Source organism: Aythya marila (assembly GCF_965140915.1).
Source record: "Aythya marila genome assembly, contig: HAP1_HAP1_SCAFFOLD_360, whole genome shotgun sequence".
Taxonomy (NCBI): Eukaryota; Metazoa; Chordata; class Aves; order Anseriformes; family Anatidae; genus Aythya; species Aythya marila.
In genome coordinates, this window is record NW_028137474.1 from 74,844 (window position 1) to 94,137 (window position 19,294).

The 19,294-nt window shown below is 41.6% G+C and overlaps 1 protein-coding gene and 1 pseudogene across 2 annotated transcripts in view; both read left to right on the forward strand.

Moving 5' to 3' along the window:
- LOC309890795 (ATPase family AAA domain-containing protein 2-like) overlaps window positions 1-12,191 on the forward strand; it is a 30,249-nt pseudogene extending 18,058 nt beyond the window's left edge. Inside the window, exon 5 of the transcript in view lies at window positions 12,186-12,191. The product of the transcript in view is annotated as an ATPase family AAA domain-containing protein 2-like (transcript). The remainder of the gene's footprint in view (window positions 1-12,185) is intronic.
- A 3-nt stretch (window positions 12,192-12,194) lies between these two features.
- LOC309890796 (ubiquitin carboxyl-terminal hydrolase 42-like) lies at window positions 12,195-19,287 on the forward strand (the record flags this gene model as incomplete). Its single annotated transcript, XM_082785199.1, has 12 exons — window positions 12,195-12,423; window positions 13,172-13,372; window positions 13,957-14,067; window positions 14,227-14,329; window positions 14,534-14,601; window positions 14,758-14,828; window positions 15,360-15,442; window positions 16,361-16,472; window positions 16,850-16,990; window positions 17,185-17,285; window positions 17,749-17,890; window positions 18,571-19,287. The coding sequence occupies 12 exons, from the start codon at window positions 12,195-12,197 to the stop codon at window positions 19,285-19,287; spliced, it is 2,079 nt and encodes a 692-aa protein (XP_082641325.1).
- Between the last annotated feature and the right edge of the window lie 7 nt (window positions 19,288-19,294).

Below are 19,294 nucleotides of genomic sequence, written 5' to 3' on the forward strand. Positions count from 1 at the left end.
CTGGGGATCAGCAAAGTCCTCTTGATGTGGGCATCCACTGGCTTTTCTTCCCCTTTTCTCCTAGGTTCTTGAGCTGTGAAAAATCTAGACAGATACATATGTCCTCATCTGAACTGGTCATTAGTCTCCTCTTCTGGTCTGAGGGAAGAAATGAGCACCTCAGGGCCCAGTTATCTCATTCTAAAGTAGATGCCTGCAATAGGTACTTCACAGGTGCAATTCATGCACCTTTTCCTCAATGTCGACAACAAAGAGAATGCCGGATGGCTTGCTCAGCTTTCACTGTTGTGATTTTCTGAAGCAAAGTGAAATGAATCTCCCACCCTCAGTGTTTCTTCTCTACCATGCACGTGCTTCTGACCTCCCTACTTCTTGTTGTCCTCTCCTAGCCGCTCTAATGAAAAATGAAAGAGCCCTTCCATTTTTGAGAAGCAAACTGGTTAATTTCAGCGTCTTCTCATGCATCGCAAATGTTCAGGGTTTTTAGGAAGTCGTTTATTTAAAGTTTTCAGAATAATTTTGGTAGACAGTGTGCAAGGTTAAGAAAACCTCTGAATGCTTGTATTTGATCTGCAGGTACCTGACTATGCCACAAGGATTAAAGAGCCGATGGATCTTTCAACAGTTCTGACTCATATTGACTCGTGCCAGTACCTCGCTGCAGGAGACTAGCTGAAGGACATCGATCTAATCTGTAACAATGCCTTAGAGTACTACCCGGATCAAAGATCTACAGGTGAGGATGTGCTTTTTAGCCCTAGTTTAAAAAATCTGTCAAACATATAGATGGATAAATGCTGTGTGCGGACAATAGACTTCGGATGGATTAGATGATTTTGGACGTCCAGACTGTAAATATTTTATCATTTTGCTACTTGGGCATGGAATTGTGATATAAGTGTTCCCAAGGAACTAGTGCTTTTGTTTTAATTAACTTCAATGTTGTTATGCTGAAAATATTCACTGAGAGAACCTTTCGGAACCAACCTATGAAGAAAGCAATTTTTTTCTGTGATCAAAACAGTTTCATTGGTTGGTAGACAACATTCAGTTAAAGTGTGTAAAATTTCAGATCGTCACAGCGCCTATGTTTTGCAAGACACTGCATATTCAATGGTGAGGAACGAAACGGATACAGAGTTTGGACGACTTTGTGAACAAATTAAAGAATCTCGTGAGAAAAGAGGTACGTGCTTTAACGCTAAGGATTTGAAGACTTGTCTCTGCATTTGTAACTGAAAATGCACGACGAAGATCTTTGGTATCTATTCTTTCTTGCAAGGTTGCACCTCTGCAGCGTGTGCTCCATGCGACAACTCCAAGTCACCACAGCAGAACCCTGCTACTGAAGACGAGAAACCAGATGAAGAGAGTAATGAAAATGAGGAGGTGCCAGCGGCACCTGTAGATGCCAGTACACCCATTTCTAATGGCAAGTTGCATTTTATTCAGCTGCTCTTGTCGTTCATACCTTCTCTGTTCTTGAGGCGTAACAGGTGTCTCTGATGCCTGGCTCTTTATGGCAGAGGTATTTTGTTTTCAAATTGACTTCCAAATGGGAGAGAGAAATCCAGAGGTCATTCATTCAATATAGTGATGAATTAAAGTTCAAAGAAAGTTGGTTCATTTGATGTACTCTTACTGGAACTTCATTTTGTAAACAGAACAACCCCCCACTCAAGGATATGACAGCTTCCCTCCCGTACTAAAAATGATAGTACTCACCCTTGTAGGAGCAGCAATGTGAAGAAGGTCAAGGGCAGTAAGAAGGGTTCGAAGCTTTGATATAACAAGCCTTACACTTTTTTTGACAGAGCTCCTAATAAGCATCTTTAGCAAGGTCTGGAGATGGGAGAAAAACTCAAACTAGATTTTAATTCTAGGATGTATAATGTCAAGCTTGACTGTTCCTCTGAACAGTCAATTGAATTTAATTTTTTTAAATTTAAATTAATTAGTTTAGTTTTTTTAATTTAAATTCAATTGAATTTAAAGTTTTGAATTTAAATTCCAATTGAATTTATTGAAAAAAATTCCAATTGAATTTAAAGTTTTTGTTGTTGTTTTTCACGAAACACTAAGTTTATGTGAAAGGTTTTGCTGCAATATCTTTTTGCCAAGGATATTAAGCTCAAGTTATCCACAAGAAAATGGTGGGGAGAGGGAAGCTTTAGTTTTGAAAGCTTTTTTTTTTTTTTTTTTTTTTTTTTTTCTCTCCAGGTTGTTCTTGAGCACAGCAGCGTTTCAGTGTCTGCCTGCCATTAGTTGCCCCACTACCAAGTCAGGAGGGTCAATTAAACTTGCGTGAGGCAGAATTTCTTTATCTGAATCTACGTGGTTCACATAAATATATTCTTGTTTCCTTCTTTCCCTAGGATTATTCTTCTCCTAGTATTGAATGTTTCAACGGACACCGTTTAAGATCAATGAGCAAAAGCATCCTGCGGTGTTCAGTCTCCAGCTTTGAAGAAAGTATGGCGATACTGAGGGGAAATGTCAAGAGAAGATGCTTTTCAAGGTACTGTATTTCTATATGTTCAATCTCTGTTCGATTTGTAGATTGAAAAGCAAGAGAGAAAGCATGTGCAGTGAGTTGTGGCCTGATAAACCTCCGGCTAAAATCAGCAGAGGCCTATGAGCATGCTGATGGCGTACCAGTACCTTAAAACTAGAGTCCCTCTTCTCAGTGAAAGTCTCCCGCTTTTCTAAAAAAACCTGTTTTTTTTTTTTCCCAACCCCTTTGAGGTGTTCTTGTGGTTTAGCCCGGCCGGCAGCTAAACACCACACAGCCCTTCTGCAACCCTCCCACCTCCCTCTCTGGAATGGGGGAGAGAAATGGGAAAGTGAAGCCCACGAGTTGAGATAAAGACAGTTTATTAAGACAGGAAAATAATAATGATGATGATGATGATGATGATAGTACTGCTACTAGTAATGTGTACAAAACAAGTGATGTACAATGCAGTTGCTCACTACCCGCTGACCAGTGCCCAGCGTAACCCCTAGCAGCCCGGCTGCCCCGCCCTATCCATGGTGCAGCGTGTTGCCATAAGGCATAGAATTCTTTGGCCAGTTGGGGTCGGCCATCCTGAGTCTGTCCCCTCGCAGCTGTTGCTGTGCGCCGATTCTGATCGCCAGTAGGACAGTGAGACACCGAAAGGTCCTTGGCTTGTTGTAAGTACTGCTCTGCAGCAATTGAAACATCGGGGTGGTATCAGCACTCTTCTAAACATCCTTTCACACATTCTAAGCCAAAACATAGCAACCTACCCGCTACTAGGAGGAGAACTAACTCTGTCCTAACTGAAACCAGGACATGTATCTTTTCCACTTGGGTGCTATTGCTCATAATTTTGAGAATTCAACACGAGCAAGCTAGGAAATGTGGCTACATACAGAACCGCGTGTATATGGCACGCAACAGACTTGGGATGTGGATCCTGCGTGAGGCCTACAGGCTTCTCTTTGTATACCATGGAGCACTGGCTTGTAAACATGGTGAAATTTCCCATCCTTGATGGGTCTAATACAACAAGTCTTTTCTCCCTTCTCTGCCCTGTCCTCTTTCTTAATGTAGGCAGTTGAGAAAGCCAAAATTGGAACGAAAAAAAGAATATAACACAGGTAAGTGGCTGTAAGTCCCCGGGATACCTATTTGCGCTGGTTACTGAAGAGGATGGCACTTGGTCACTCCATGGCTTTCATTTGGCCCCAAAGCCTTCTGTAGTCAGCTGAATTCACTCCTCAGTGACTTTTCTGTGAAGAGAGGTAGGTGCAAATAGGAGATTTTATGAATTCCTTGGGGAGGGAGCAGTGTGAATTGCAGCTTGGTAGGCACAAAGCAAACTGTTCTAATTGTGCAAAGTAAATCGATACTTGATAAGTTCAAACTTAGTTTTATAGCTGGCAAGCACAAAAGTAAACCTTAGCTGTGATCCTAGCAGCACAGTGGTGTAGCTCTTCCCTTCCCCTTGTCCTCTTGGCTCTTTTAATGACAGTGCAAACAACCAACCTGTGCCAAAGGGTGCTGTATGGCAAACAATGGGCAGGCTTTTTTCTAAAAAGCACGAGTTTGAATTATGTGGTGTTTGGGTGTTTCTCTTGAAACGATTCTTCCCTCCTTGAGCTGTTAGATCCTAATGCAGGAAATGGAAGTGCTGCATGCATAAACAGAGTAATCAAACATACACCTCTTAGGAAGAGGCTTGCAATGTCATAGTGTTTGTTTTGAGCACTGTTAGATACAGTTTGACATGAATGGAGTGAAAACACCTTAGAGAAAGGTGTTGATTGTTCTCACTTTTCCAAGACAGAAATAACTGGAGTAGATTTCCCTCCTGCATGGAACAAAAGTTGCACATTTGTTTTTGTCTGGCTAGCTTTCAGTCTCTTTAAAAATTTCCCTACAGGTCCCAGTTTTAAGTAGACAGTTTAAACGTGCAGAGCGATAAAGAAGTGGAATGCAGTGGTTGTGACACCAACTTCTGACCTGAAATGTAAAGAAAACTCAATCCACTTCAGGGTGTCTTTTTTGTCTGTCTGTTTCCATTTTACAAGAGCAACGGTGAAATAAGGAGAATCCCATCTTCACTGTTTCAAAATCCTTTGTTTCTGCGTTTCAGTCACCAGAACATTGAGGAGTAGAGCTGGTGCAAAAACTGTGAGACGAGTCCACGGAGAAAACAGGGACTTGGAGCTGCGCCGCAGCTGTAGAGTCGGACACAGTCGGTACTCGACTACTAACTCGTCCATTCTATTTGACAAACTTATGACAAAGTAAGTCATCTTTTCTTGCAGACCTCTTAGAATGATCTTTCTTAGCAAGCCTTTGCACTATGGCATGATGTTGGCCTCGACTTGCTCTTTATTTTGACAGCAAAGAGGTATGGCTGCTCCTGGCATTTCCTTCCTGTTTACAGGGAGACACCGTTACCTGGCTAGATAAACAGATTTTCTTGAAGGTGCTATTTCAGCATATAAGAATTGATTTAAAAAACAACCAACAACAACAACAAAAGTGCTTCATGGCTTGCTAGTTTTGTAATCTCACATTTCTCCAGGAATACTTAATTTGCTGCATTTCACCATTACACTCGTCAGCGCTGCTGATTCTGGTTTATCACTATTTGCATTGCAAATCTCCTTGTCCAAAGCTTAAACTGATGTATGCACTGCTTGAAAACAAAACCTGAAGTTGCAGAGCAGAAGACTCAAGTCATTATGTTAGCAGCTGCGCAACCATACTGCTTTCCAAGCATAAGATGTCCAGCTTATTTTGTTTCTATGAAGAGTTTAAATGGCTCCCGTTAAGCAAAGATGTCCCCACACTGATACTTACTATTAAGCAAGGATTCCACCTCCTTTGGCTGAGGTCTGCTCCCTTACTCACATTGGAACATTCATCCAAGTAGCCTGCAATTCCACACTCTCGGGGGAAAGTCCATAGAATAGAAAAGGTTCCTCCAGTCTCTTCCTCAGCCTTTTTTTTGAAGCATGCAATAAAGCAAATCATTCACAGGCTGCCCTTCCATGCAAAACAAGGCAAATTAGTAAGACAGGAGCCACAAAACTGATTGTCCTTTAAAGTTAAAATGAGATTTGAAATAGATCGAGTTAGCAAGTGTTGTAAGTCTGTAGCTAAGTCTGGTTTTGCCAATGCAGCACAATTCCCTATCACGTAGCCAGAGCTGCTTCTGTAGCTCCAAGAAGCAAAACTGCTTTGACAAAATACTGTGTCATCAAAGCATTCGTTGGCTCAGTAGGCACGGCTCAGGTTCAAGAAGTTTGTGAAAAAATGAGTACTAACAGAAGCAGCAGGGTCCAAAGAAACACTTTATGTCCCCACTGCGAAATGAGGGGCTTTACCTTGAGTGTTATGCACACTGTCAATAGAAAAGCACTGTAACAGAATCTGCCACGGCAGTTTGCATGTTACTGAAAGACCATCAGAGTGGGACTGCAGCAAGATCATTGCGAAGTTACAAAAAAACCATGTGGGGGTGGGAGTTTAGTTGCGTTCGATAACACAATCTTAGATAAAGATTTTGGTCTTAACGTAAAAGTAAGGATGTCTACTGATCTCTTCAACTCCAACAACTGAAGCCCAAGTCTGAAAAATCGCCTTTAAGAATGCAAAGAAAATATTTAACTCTTCTGTATGTTCATACTTTGCTATCAAGCAAAGGAATGAATGCTGATGCCTTAACTATGTAGGGCTGTAGCTTACAGAGAGACTACACCTTCCTGTTTTTTTCCCTTTAAAAACGTTAAATGCACGTGAAATTATTTGGGGGTGTTTTCACATGCAAAGCCTAATGCAGTGCATGCAAGCCCTGTCATCTTCTTCCTCTAGTAGTGTCGCGTTAAGGGGTGTAGCCGATTGACCGTCACGGGTCCCGTCGGATTCAGGGTGCTGAACTATCACGGTCACGGATTCACCAACAACGCAGTACGGCCTCGCTCTAGTCGCATTCAAGGAGAACTCTCACAGCTAGGAAGAATGCAATTAAGTGCAATTTCTTACGGCGACAGGTACACAGGTTCTTTGGATTGTCAGTGATAAATTCACCGTCTGCAAAAGCAAGCTAGCATGCATGAAATGCACAGGTACACAGCCTAGGTATTAAGACATTAAAAAGCATCAAAACTCTAGAGATTTCTAAGATTCCACAGAGACGCCTGGTATAAGCAAGCGTTCAGATCTTACCCCACGGCGTCCCAATGGAGTGGGGGTGGGGGAGTGAGAGGCTCAGCCTGTCGAGTGATGTCAGAAGGAATCCTTCCTGATAGTATCTTCCCTAACATCCCCTTTCTCTTAAAGCAATTGATATTATTTTCTATCTTTAAGGTGGAGCTTGAGTGACTCTAGTCATGCATATCTTGGTTGTGCTTGGTAGAAATGATCTCACTTGCGTTTAAAGGTACAGGCTCTGAGAAATTCCGAGGGCGTGCTCAGTGAGGGGTGGTTGCACCTTGGAGGCGGGTAGCTTTTGGGATGGAGGTGTGCTTATGATGCCTAGTCGCTTAAGGCGATTACTCCACAAGTAGTAACTTAGTGTTGATTTAACTACAGCATATCTAAAACATAAGAAGGATGTTAGTATGGAAGAAGCCGATGAAACCAGTCCTTAAATCTTACTACTTATTGTGCGTGAGCAGACTGGCGTGAGTTTTAGCTATACTGGCAAATATCAAACCACACCTGTGTCGTCCCAGAGCTGGGAAAAAAAAAAAAAAAAAAAAAAAAAAACAAGGAAATGTTGAAGCAAATAGGGAGGCCTGTAGCTTGTGCAGTCTTTTAGCTGAGAAAATAAAGAAGGAGAGAGACAGGTAGCCTTGAGCTAGCAGAAGCAAGGAAGAGAAGGGCTAAAAGGGAAAAAACAGGAAGGAGAACACCAGCTCCAGACTGACCTATAGTAACCTTTTTCTCATTAAGGGTCATTAGCACATTAAAAATCACACCTGTCAAAATGCTAATCTATGCTAATGTGGGATTCGGTGTGTGTCCCCCCTCTCCTGTTCCCCCTCCCCCCCGGTATTCCTCTGTAATGCACAAGCTCAGTGGAGATAAGTTAGGTGAGCTGTAATAACCAATCCAAAGGAGCCAAAGAGAGAGTTTTCACAAGTTTCCTGTGTATAAATGACGGCGATTCGAGTCAGAGGTGTGCTTGCTTTGCGAAAGATGGCCAAGTGCCTGACTCTGCAGAGTTCTATAAGTAATTATATAATTAAAAGACCTTCGTGTGCATTCCGACTCTGGGTGCTTATTGGCGCGGTGCACTCTGCACGAACCTGCAGACAACATCTGTACTCAGTGTCATGCCTACAGACAACCCTTTACTGTTGGGACCTGCATATTTTTCTGTGCATTCAACACAACCCCGTTGGCACAACTAGTTAACCACGTAGCTGCCAGTCCACCACTCAGTTGCACTTGTGAAGAGGAAAAGCTATTTCTGTCTCCTGTAGGAGCACATCCTCTAAATGCAAGCTTCACTCAGCTGGTCATTTACTGCAGGACAAGATTTGAAAAGTGTTGTTGAGTTCTGGGTTTCCTGCTTACAGGAAAAATTAAGTGCTAGATCGCCCTCTACTCCGCTTTGTCTGCTGCATTTAATGGAGATTAAACTGATTTCATTTGCTCCTCCGTTTATGGACAATGAGCTGAAGGAACAGGTACAGCACATTAGCCTGGAATGCCTTCCCTCCCAACCAAAGTAAACTGGAGCTGTAACTAACACAAGCAAAAGCAAGGCTTCTGTGTTTTCAGCTGAATAAAGTTCCAACAAAATCATCCTCTGGGATTTGAAGCTTACTTCACATGACATGCCAACGACTCTTTTCCCTCTATTGTAAAGCGGATCCCTGCTGTTAGTTGCTCTAGAAGCAAAGGAATCATCGGTTTGGTTACCAAATAGCCACTTCTGCAAACGAGAAGTGTTGTGCTCTCTCTTCCCTTTGAATGACTCCACACTTCTCATCAGCTACTGGATTGCTGACCTAGAATCAGAGAACATCCCAAGGTGGAAAGGACTCCCAATAATCATCAAGTCCAACTCGTGGCTCCACACAGGACCACCCCAAAGTGAGACCCGATGTCTGAGAGCATTGTTCAACACTTGTTGACCTCCGTCAGGCTCGGTGCCATGAGCAGTGCCCTGGGCAGCTGTCTCAGTAGCCAGCCACCCCCTCAGCGCAGCACCTGAGGCGCACGGGGCTCGGCGGGGCGGCCCGGGAGGGGAGGACGGCGGGGCGAAGTGGCAGCTCCCTCAGAGCCGTCTCCCCGCCGCCTCGGCCGCATGTCGTGGCTTTTTCGTGTCGGGGCTTTTTCATGTCGTGCCCTCTGTCTCTCGCCGTGGGTGAGATGCTGCTCCCCAGCGCGGACCCCTTGTGCGCGGGGCCTGCCCGCGGCGGCGGCGGGAGGGAAACCCCAACCCCAAAGCCCTCCCGGCAGGGAGAGCTCGGGGTGAGGGCCGATCCGGCACCGACAGTAAACACACGCCGGAGGAAACGCTCTGGTTTTAGCCATGAGCAGCGCGGCCAGGTTCAAAAGGCGTCACGCTGGAGCTCCGAGTTCAGCGGCGTTCCGAGGCCGTTGTGGCGGTTGTGGAGACGGCCCCGGCTGAGGTGGCTGCTGCTGTCGCTGCTGTCCCCTCTGTCCCTGCTGTTGCCGCTGTTGCCGCTGTTCCCGGACCTTGGAGACCCCCGGCGGCTCCCTGTGCCAGGCCCTGTGGCCCCGGGGAGCTGCCCGCCGCCTCGTCGGCCAGCCCGGCAGCAATCCTGCCAGCACAGAATAGCCCACTGCGTTTCAGGGTAAAGTGACGATTAATTTCTATTTCCTGGCCTGGGTGCTGCTTTCTTCTTTAAGGAAGCTTCAAGGTTAAAGGTTCAACTCAGTTATGTCAGGGTTCAACTCCGTTTCGTGAAGGGGCTCTTGTACGAAAGCTTAAGCTGGGATTGACTCTCTGCTAAGCGGAGGCCAAACGTGGACCTACTGAGAAGCAGGTCCTAAGTGATAACATTTTCTAAAGAGACTGCTAAACACATCTGAAGAGTGCTGCTGCAGAACTCTGAATGGGGGGATAGCAACTGTCTTAACTGATCTGGAATCTTGAATTTACTTTTCAATGGACAAGAGGTGTGTCTCTCAAGGCAAACAAAGAGAGGAGTAACACCCTCTCTTGTCACTCATGTCAACATAAATTTATGCTCAGAGCGTAGGTGTAGGAACAGCATCGGTATGTATATGGAACACCGGGAGAGGAAGCTCTATCGGTATTTACAGTTTTTCTACTATCTTGCCAGAGAGACGTCATCTCCAAATGAGAAATGGATATATTTTGAAACAGTGGTGGTGGATCGGATTTCTTCTTTCTAGTGTTAATATTTGCTCTTGAATCATACTTAATACCTGGTAACACCTCAATCAGTTGTCAAAAATAAACTTAAAAATGTGTAAGGCTTATCTCATTGGTCAGTATAAAGATCAAGGTCTTCGCTTTGCTTTGCTTCCCTTCCCTTCCCTTTTTTTCTTTTTTTTCTTTTTTTTCTTTTTTTCTTTTTTCTTTTTTCTTTTTTCTTTTTTCTTTTTTTCTTTTTTTCTTTTTTTCTTTTTCCCTTCCCTTCCCTTCCCTTCCCTTCCCTTCCCTTCCCTTCCCTTCCCTTCCCTTCCCTTCCCTTCCCTTTTTTTCTTTTTTCCTCTCCTTTCCTCTCCTTTCCTTTCCTTTCCTTTCCTTTCCTTTCCTTTCCTTTCCTTTCCTTTCCTTTCCTTTCCTTTCCTTTCCTTTCCTTTCCTTTCCTTTCCTTTCCTTTCCTTTCCTTTCCTTTCCTTTCCTTTCCTTTCCTTTCCTTTCCTTTCCTTTCCTTTCCTTTCCTTTCCCCCCAGTATTGTTTTTCTGTTCTCCTTCTCACTGCAGTCTTGATTTTGTTTCTTGTCCCTTAAGTATGTTTCCAATGTGTTGCTGAAACATTTTCCCTTTCAATCCTACAAAAGGAGCTGTCACTGGTGAAGATCGGAGCTTATCCCTGAGCCCAGGAGCTGTCACCTTAGTCTTCCAATCGGACAAGGACGACTTCATTTCTCATGTAAATGCATTTGTCAGGTTTGCGTATTGTTTTTTCAGGAATGGAAAGTGTGTATAGAATGGATTTAAAATCAATTTTAAATGTAAAACGTCAAGGCAAAAAAGTTCTAATTACAACCTCTGCACACAATTTGCCAGCTGTGGGACTAGGAGTTTTCTTATTTACTGTGTTTTGTTTAACGTGTCTGAAGTTTAATGGACAGCAATCAAGGCGTGCTAGAAATCTGAAAGCACTTTATGCTTTGTTCTCTCCGTCATTTTGGTATAACAAACTAGCTTATGTTTTAAACCCTCCATGAGGTTAGTGGTTTCCCTAAAGGTAACAAGTCCCTGTGTGCTACAGTAAGACAGTAACAAAACATGAAGTATAGAAGTTCATCCTGTCATTATTCAGCTTCTGCCTATGGACACACAACTACGCTTATTTAAAGCGGTATCACCTTGAAACCTAATCAGCATTTTAAAAAGGACTTTGTAGCAGTTATTGGCTTTTGTCCTGGAGGGCTGAGGTTTGTTTTGTTTTGTTTTACATTCAGCATTTCCGTTTCTAGCTTACATTCCCCTGTTGTTTTGCATGAGGAAAGCGTGCAACTTTAGAAAGGAGAACGGAAAGAGCTGCTTTTTAGTCTAACTTTTCAGTTTGTCGTAGGAGTTTTAAATGTGGTAGGAGTAAAACACCAGAAGTACTGCTGCCAAAGTTATATTCAAACTCGTCTTTCTTGGAGAAGCAGAAGAAGCCCAGGGAGAAATGAATTTGCAAACATGCTCTTCATGCTCTCCTTTCCCAAGATTTCTCTGAGATATAGCCCATCCTCTGTGGGTTTTGAGGTATATGGTTCCCAGGAGTGAAAAGGAGGGCCAAACATCTCTCCTCTTGGATCTCAGCATGCCAGGGCTTTAGTGTACTGCCACTTACAGCTCCGCTTTTTCACCTGGAAAAAGCGACCGCATGATGTAGACTGAGGAGCCCTCACAAATTAACTTGCCGTCACCAAGTGACGCCCATGAAAGGTGTATTTAAAAGCTAGGCTCATTATAGAATCACAACAAACCCCTCATGACTGGTGCAGTAGACAGTGAGGTAGAGGGCGAGCCCTGGAAAGACAGAAGAAAAGTAGCAGTGAGTTCTGGGTACCTTTGTGCAGACGAAACAGAAAAACGCAGGCAGTGAAGTAATAGTGTTCCGTTACTCATGCCAGCAATAGATAATTGCAACAATTATCTGTTAGATCATAGGTACTAATTAACAGATAATTGCGCAACTCCGGAAATCAATAAATAACTGATTCCCCTCAGAGAATGTCTTCTACATTTTTATATTAAAAAGACTCCAGAGTTGTAATGGATTAAAATCCTATGGAAGGGAAAGAAATGGCATCAGCCACTAGTTCTGCAGAAGCGAAAAGTAATACTGATAGAGTTTAGATGGAAATTTTCACTTTGTGTGTTTAGTTTGGGGATTCTTTTTAAATCATTCATACCAGCGATTTAGTTCTTAAGGCTGTTTCTTTGAGATTAAGTGACAGGACTTCTGTTACTCTTTTCTTCTTGGAATGCTTCTTGATATTCTTACGTCAGCCAGAACTTCTGTCTCTGTCGCAGATGTGAACAATGACCGTAGCTAAGAAGCCCAAATCTTCAAAGCCTAAAAAGCCCTCTTCAAGGCGGTCTGGCAAATCCAAGAAACCAAGTACTAAAATACTGATGTCACGCACCGCCAACTGGGGCCGGATAGTGCCTGCAGAAGATTCAAGCCAAGTCTCTGTGGCCCAAGGACGTGGAGGTGCTATTTACTGTAGATCATCTGAAAAATCTAAGGCTTTTGCCCCAAGAGATCTAAGTAAGTGTGCGTTCTATCCTGCCTCCATTGTCTTCAAAGCAAAAGTAGAAAATGCAGTTCTTACTTGTTGCACTGATAGAGAAGGGGACTACTGTGAACAAAGACTTGAAAAGCGAATCCCCTAAGGCAACTGAAGTGACTGATGTTACAGAAATTAATTTTGATATATTTACAGTCAACAGAGAAATATGGGGAGCTTTTTGTAATGCACAGATTCCTCCATGTCTTTTCTGTTTTGCAAAGAAAAATTTGTTTGATTGTTGCTATTCACAGCTTCCATTTTTCACAGGTTTTTTGAAGGATAACATTGCCCAGGAAAAGATCTGGTATCTGTAGGGGTACCGTCATTCCTAGTTCCTAGTTTTTACGTTTTTACCGTATAATTTCAAGTCTAAGTTTGTGGTTTAAGTTATAATAAGGAAAAAAACAGTAGTTGAGTTAATCAGGTTAAAGATTATAGATGGAGAGGAACTTGGCGTTAGGTGCTACAAACAGAATGGCAGTTAGCCTTGCCTTAGAAGAATTAAAATGGTTGACTAAAGTTGTTTTTTTTTTTTTTTTTTTTCCCCAAAAACATTGTGTTGACCAGCCAATTTGAATTTGGTGGTATTAAAGCTGTCTGCAATAAGTTTTTCTGGTTTGGATTGTAGCTAGCTCCTCTAGGTTCTCCTGCAGAATAGTATTTTTTTAAATACCTTTCTTCGAAACAAACAAACAAGATCTCTTTTTAAATTTAACTTTCTTGCAGTCGTTAATGATGGAATTGCTCCGCCACAGAGCATTCTTTTTCCACCTGAGAAGATTTGTATGGATTGGCGAGAAACACAAAGTGTTGGAGTTGGCCTGTACAATCTTGGCAACACATGTTTTCTTAATGCTACTCTGCAGTGTTTGACCTACACACCCCCACTTGCCAATTACATGCTTTCTCTTGAGCACAGCCAGTCATGTGAGTACTTTCTAACAGTATTTTGAATCTGTTGGATAGCTCTGAAGGTGAAAGAACAGCAGTGATTCTGTGAGATAAGCTTATTTGCCTGATTTTACCTGTAGCAGCTGGCTTTGAGCACTGTATTAGCAGTGGGCTCCGAATAGCATATGGAGTGCAATTAATGCACCATGGTTTATTTATTTAGTTATTTGTTTGTTTGTTTGTTTATTAAAGGATCGTTTATTGCTTCATGGGAATAATGAAGTGCATTGGACAGTAATGCATTTAGTAGTAATTTTAGAGAGTAATACATTTTGCAGCCTGTGGAGTTCACATTCCTGTCAGCCTTTACAACTGCGACTTTGCAGTAGTCTTTTAGATTTCTCTTCACAAAATGCATTTGAATACAGGCTTAGTGGATATTTTTCTTCTGTCAAGTTGTGTGAAATGAAATGTTACAAGACTGTTGGGACATTGGCATCTTGGGAGAATAGAATGTAGCAAGGAGAGTGGATATTGTATCTATAGTTTAAATTGTACTTAGATGTTTGTAGGTATGGATATTTCACTGGACTGGGATGCTTTGTTCTTTCACTCTTCAGGTCGTGAACAAGATTTTTGCATGATGTGCACGATGGAGACTCACATTAACCAGGCCCTGCGTTGCACTGTTGATGCCATCGAGCCTACGCATGTTATCAGTAATCTCAGTCGTAAGTGGCTTCAGTTGTGTTTCTTTTCGATAGCTTGTAATCTTCAAATAATTATTTGATGTGTCTAAGTGGTTTTAACACTCCAATGAAGAGAGATTTTAGAAATACAAGAATGATTTCATTTTTAAATGAGGTCAATACTATCATCTTCTTATTTAGGAATAGGACAACATTTCCGTTTTGGCAGTCAAGAAGACGCACACGAGTTCTTGCGCTATACTGTTGATGCTATGCAGGAAGCGTGCTTGAACGGAAGCACCAAGTAAGCATAAACAAGTTCACTTTCATACATTCTCTAGCACCTTCTAGTCCTTTATTTACTCTCAGAAATGATCTCTAGCACCTTTTAGTGCCTTATTTACTATCAGCAACAAAAGTCTACATCATCCTTGGTTTTCATCAAACTCTTTGAAGAGTTAACTCTGTGCCTTAAATCTTCTGAGGTCTGATTATAATTTATTTCCAGATTGGACAGATCTTCTCAAGCTACCACCATCATTCATCAAATATTTGGAGGATTTCTAAGATCGAGAGGTACTTGAAAAAATACTCCTGTCCTTAGAACTGATCTGTGTCTTTTGTCGGTAGTAAAGCAGTCTGTAGTTTGTCTAAAGTAGTATCTGTCAACAACTTGAATTTGGACAGTTAGTCTCCTTCACATAATGTTAAGCATTTATATTTTGCTTCCAGTGAAGTGCTTGAATTGCAAAGCAGTTTCGGATACGTATGAGGCATTTCTTGATATCACTTTGGATATAAAGGTAAGGTGTTTTCTAAATATAATTCATGATGTTTAAGTACATGCATAACTTTCTAAATTAAACTTGTTTAACTTAAAAAACGAAACCACATATAATGTTAAAACATAAGAGCTTGGTGGTGCTAAGGAAGTGGATTGGACTTTGTCCTTCCGTGGAACCCATGTAAATAGTCTCCACATTTGCATTGGGTTTAAGGGGAAAGAATTCTCTTTCTGCAAAAATTATAATGCTGTCATACTTCTTTGTTGTTCTACCTCAATATACATCTAATTGTTAGACTGATGAATTTGTCCCCAGTATTGATGACAAAGCACACTATAGATGCTGTCTAGGCTACTGGAAAAGTATTTGTTCCAAAGTCAAATGCCTTCCAGGTGAGGTCAATGCTGAGCATGCTCTTTCTGCCTCCTTCTTCACAGTGCTCCTAGTAGATCGCTTGAGTATGTTAGTAAGATTCTCTTATAAACTACTAGTATGTCTCTGGAATTCTGAATTACGGTGACTTTACGCTCTTCTTTCTCGCTGCTCTAGGCGGTTTCGTCTGTTAGCAGAGCTCTGGAACTCTTTGTGAAACCTGAAGAGCTGGATGGAGAGAATTGCTATAAATGTAGCGAGTAAGATTTTGACGAATTAGGTCTTAATCCTAGATGTCAGTTTTCTATGTTGCATGACTCTGTTGGACTACCTCTAAACTTTGGATCTACTTACAAGTTTTGTGGAAGTTTATAAAAGACTTGGATTTTTGTTTCCTTGGAGGGGGGAAGTCTTGTTCATAGGCATTCCCTATGGGTTTGCAATTCTCTGGCTTGTATTTTGCCATCAGAATTCAAAAAGAGCTACTTGTGTTCTTTCTATTTATTAGCTCTCGACAGTACTTTTCTTGATGTAAACTGCCCAGTTTCCGTTGTTCTCTGGGCTAGTGGCTAATTTTCACTGCTTACACCGTAGGTCCTACCTTGGAGCGGGCAATGTGTCAAACTGAACTATTTTGTTTCAAAGGATGGCAGATGGGTTCAGTGTCTTTCCAGACAAGCTCAGTACATGAAGACTTCCTACTGTTAAATGTCTCCCTCCTGTAGAATGACCATGTGCTTCTGTTGTATTTTTGATGTTGATAGTGGACCTATGTTGGAGATTATTTGCAATTTCTAGCCCTGGGGACCAAGGCTCTCTCGTTCCGCTTTCAGTATTTGTATTTCCCTTGAAAGCTGAAAGAATGTATCCAGGATTGGAGTTCAAATAGCCACTTTTGTAGACCAAGAAATGGTACCTTGCCATCCAACCTGGTCATACCCTTTTGTGAGAGATTCCTGTTCCCGCTATGCTCTGAGTTGTTGGGAAAATTTACCTTCTTCTCTGTATTAACAAACCTGACACGCAGTGCATGGGTTTATGAAAAGAAAAAAGACCAACCTGTTATGCAAGTAAATATCATTCAAATAGCATAGGCATGCGTGAGACATTAAAAGGAGTTTGTTTTGGGGGCGAAAAAAGAAGATGCCTTCAAACACTTATCTCTGCTTGTTTTTAAGGTGTAAAAAGATGGTTCCTGCGTCCAAGAGATTTACCATACACCGTTCTTCCAAGGTTCTCACAATATCACTGAAAAGATTTGCAGATTTCACAGGTGGAAAGATCAACAAGGTATATTTACCACTGTAATGCAACTATATCATTGTGTAATGGGACATCCCCCAAAGCTGAAAGTTGTTAATATTTTCAGACAATAATTGTAGACTAACGACTATGGCTTATTCTTTCTCTTAATATCAATAAAGTTCCCGCTTGACAAGAAGCATATGCTTTCCTCTGAGAAGGCTGATTCATCAGGAAACAGTTCTCTGCAACTTCTAGTCTTAACCGTTGTTTATGGGAAGACTTATTTGTAGTGAATCAAGAAATATATTCTAGAAATATATTCTAGAAATAAATTCTAGTCTGTGTTTTTTGGAAGTGTTTTTCTCTGGCTAGTCCACGAAGTACTCTGGGATAATTTTTCTATCTTCTTGATGTCTCTTTAGGAGGTGAAATATCCAGAGTATTTGGACCTGAGAGCCTACATGTCGCAGTCAATGGGAGAACCACTGCTCTATGCCTTATACGCGGTGCTGGTACATCACGGTGTCAGCTGTCACTCAGGACACTATATATGCTATGTAAAGGTAGAAGTCAACAGCATTTCTAACAGGGTAAAGGTTGTGCTGGCAAACCAATTAAAGCATGACTAGCAGCTACTGTTTCTAGGGAAAAAGATTTCATTATATTTTTATTTGACATGTGTGTATTTTGTTCCTATCCGTGATTTCAATTGGAAAACGTGCAATTCACCTAAAGAAATCGTTGTCTTTATTTGCAGGCTGGTAATGGACTTTGGTATCAAATGAATGATGCTAAAGTAGTGCGTACTGACATTAAAAGAGTTCTTGGTCAGCAAGCTTACATACTTTTTTATATCAGGTAATAACAAATCTTAAAATGTGTTCAGAAGAGATTTACTTTCCTGTTATTGATATTTTTCTGTTTTGCAAGTGTTTTTCTTGCTATCCCGGGAGAAGATTATTATTTGTCTAATTCAGTTCTGTCTAACCTGAAATTCTCTGTGTCGTTTATTATCTTTTGTTGCTTGGCCTTAAACTGCAGTGCTTGTGTAAATTGCTATCTATGTGTTATCTGTAGCTGGCTACTTTAGAGAAGGAGAGAAATGAAGGTCATCTGTGGTGTAAGAATGAATTATTGCTGTGCAAGTGATAGTCTTAGTAGGAAGACTGTTCTCTACTTTTCAGTTTGTAGTCTTGGCGAAGCCTTCTGTAGAGAAGGCTTCCATATCGTATGAGCTGTTCCTCTAAAATGATAGGATGGGATTTAATCCAAGAGTAGGCTGAAAGAAAAACTAAACTACGATCACTGCTCTTTTCTGAAGGCGCTATGATTTGACACTTGGAGAACGTGCGTTTTACTTGCCAGCACCATCTTATCCCTGTTCATTCCCTCCTGGTCAGCAGGGGGCTAATAGTAAGCAGGCTGGATTTCTGGGACCACGACTTCTTCCTCATATGATTAAGGTAATTCAGGGAAGCGGGAGGGCAGATAACGGCACCAAACTGCTAGTGGGTTTGGGGTTTGGTGTGGGGTTTTTTGTTTGGTTTTCGGCATCTTAGTTTTGTTTTCCTTCCCACGCTGCAGCTTTCTTCACAGCCCTCATGCTACAGCCAGAGTCATTCAAACAGTGGTTACTGCTAAATTGTGCAGCCATGCGACTCCATTACTTTATACCTCCAAGACAGCTTTCTAAAGCACAGAGAGCTACGCTCTTTGACAATTTAAGCAGAGTGTACTAATCCTCAAATCATTTAAAAGAGGACTTGTTTTTCCTATCCTTGTCACTTTAGCTAAGACAGGGAAAACTAAATGTCTTATTCCTGAGCACCAGAACGATTACTTCAGGCTTTTCAGGGTATGTTTAAAGGGGAAAATAAATATATTTGGGAATAGCAGCAGGTAATGTTAAGTTGCTTGGTTGGTTTTCAAAGATGATGTTAATTTGATACCAATCTGCAGTAAACCAAAAGCAGGAATTGAATACGCTTATTGGACTTGCATTTATCCTTAAAGGGCAGTGTGTTTTTCTTTTTAGGTGTTAAGACCATTTGTAGAAACACTCAGTAGGAGAGTTTTGTGTTTCAAAATGTTACATGCAGTGTTTGCGTTAATCCATCTTGCAATTTCTTCTTTTTAAATACAGAATTCAAGCCGTTTAAATGGAAATGGATCCATAAAAGAGGACGCAAAGACCACTGGTGTCACCCTAAAAAGGCCATCTTCAGCACCACCAATGGCCTGTGTTCAAAACCAGGCAATTACCAGGCCTTCAATTACTGATACGTCAAGAAAACAGAAGATCACCATCAGTATTCACAATAAATTGCCTGCTCGTCAGACTGTGTCACAGCCTGACTTTCTTAGCAGTGCTGTGGAGGATGAAGATCTCTACCAGGCTGTTCCTTCATCCACAATTACAAATTCGGTAATGCAAATGAAGCAAATGCAAACAAACAAAAAAGTTTCTGATGAAATTTTTGTGGAGCCAACAGTGAATGAAAATCCTAAACTCAGCTCTGATAACACAGTCCCTTATGGTGCAGAATCTTCAGGAAAATCTGAGGAGGAGTCAAAGGGCTTATTTCAAAGGAATTTGAAATGCAATGCAATGTCCTCTAATGGAATTTTGGTTGGAAAGGTAGTCCGTACATTGCAGCATTCCAATTCTTCCTGTCAGAATGCTGACAAAGGAAGATTCCAGCATGAGCTGCCAAAAACAGATTCACTAAATGGTGCTATTAGGTTAGTTAATGAATCTAAAGAAAACGGACTGAAACTTGATGATTCCACTTGCCGAGTTGAACCTGTTAAACCTTCTGAGATGTTCTTTTCTAAAACAAATGGATCGCTTGAAACATAGATTTGCT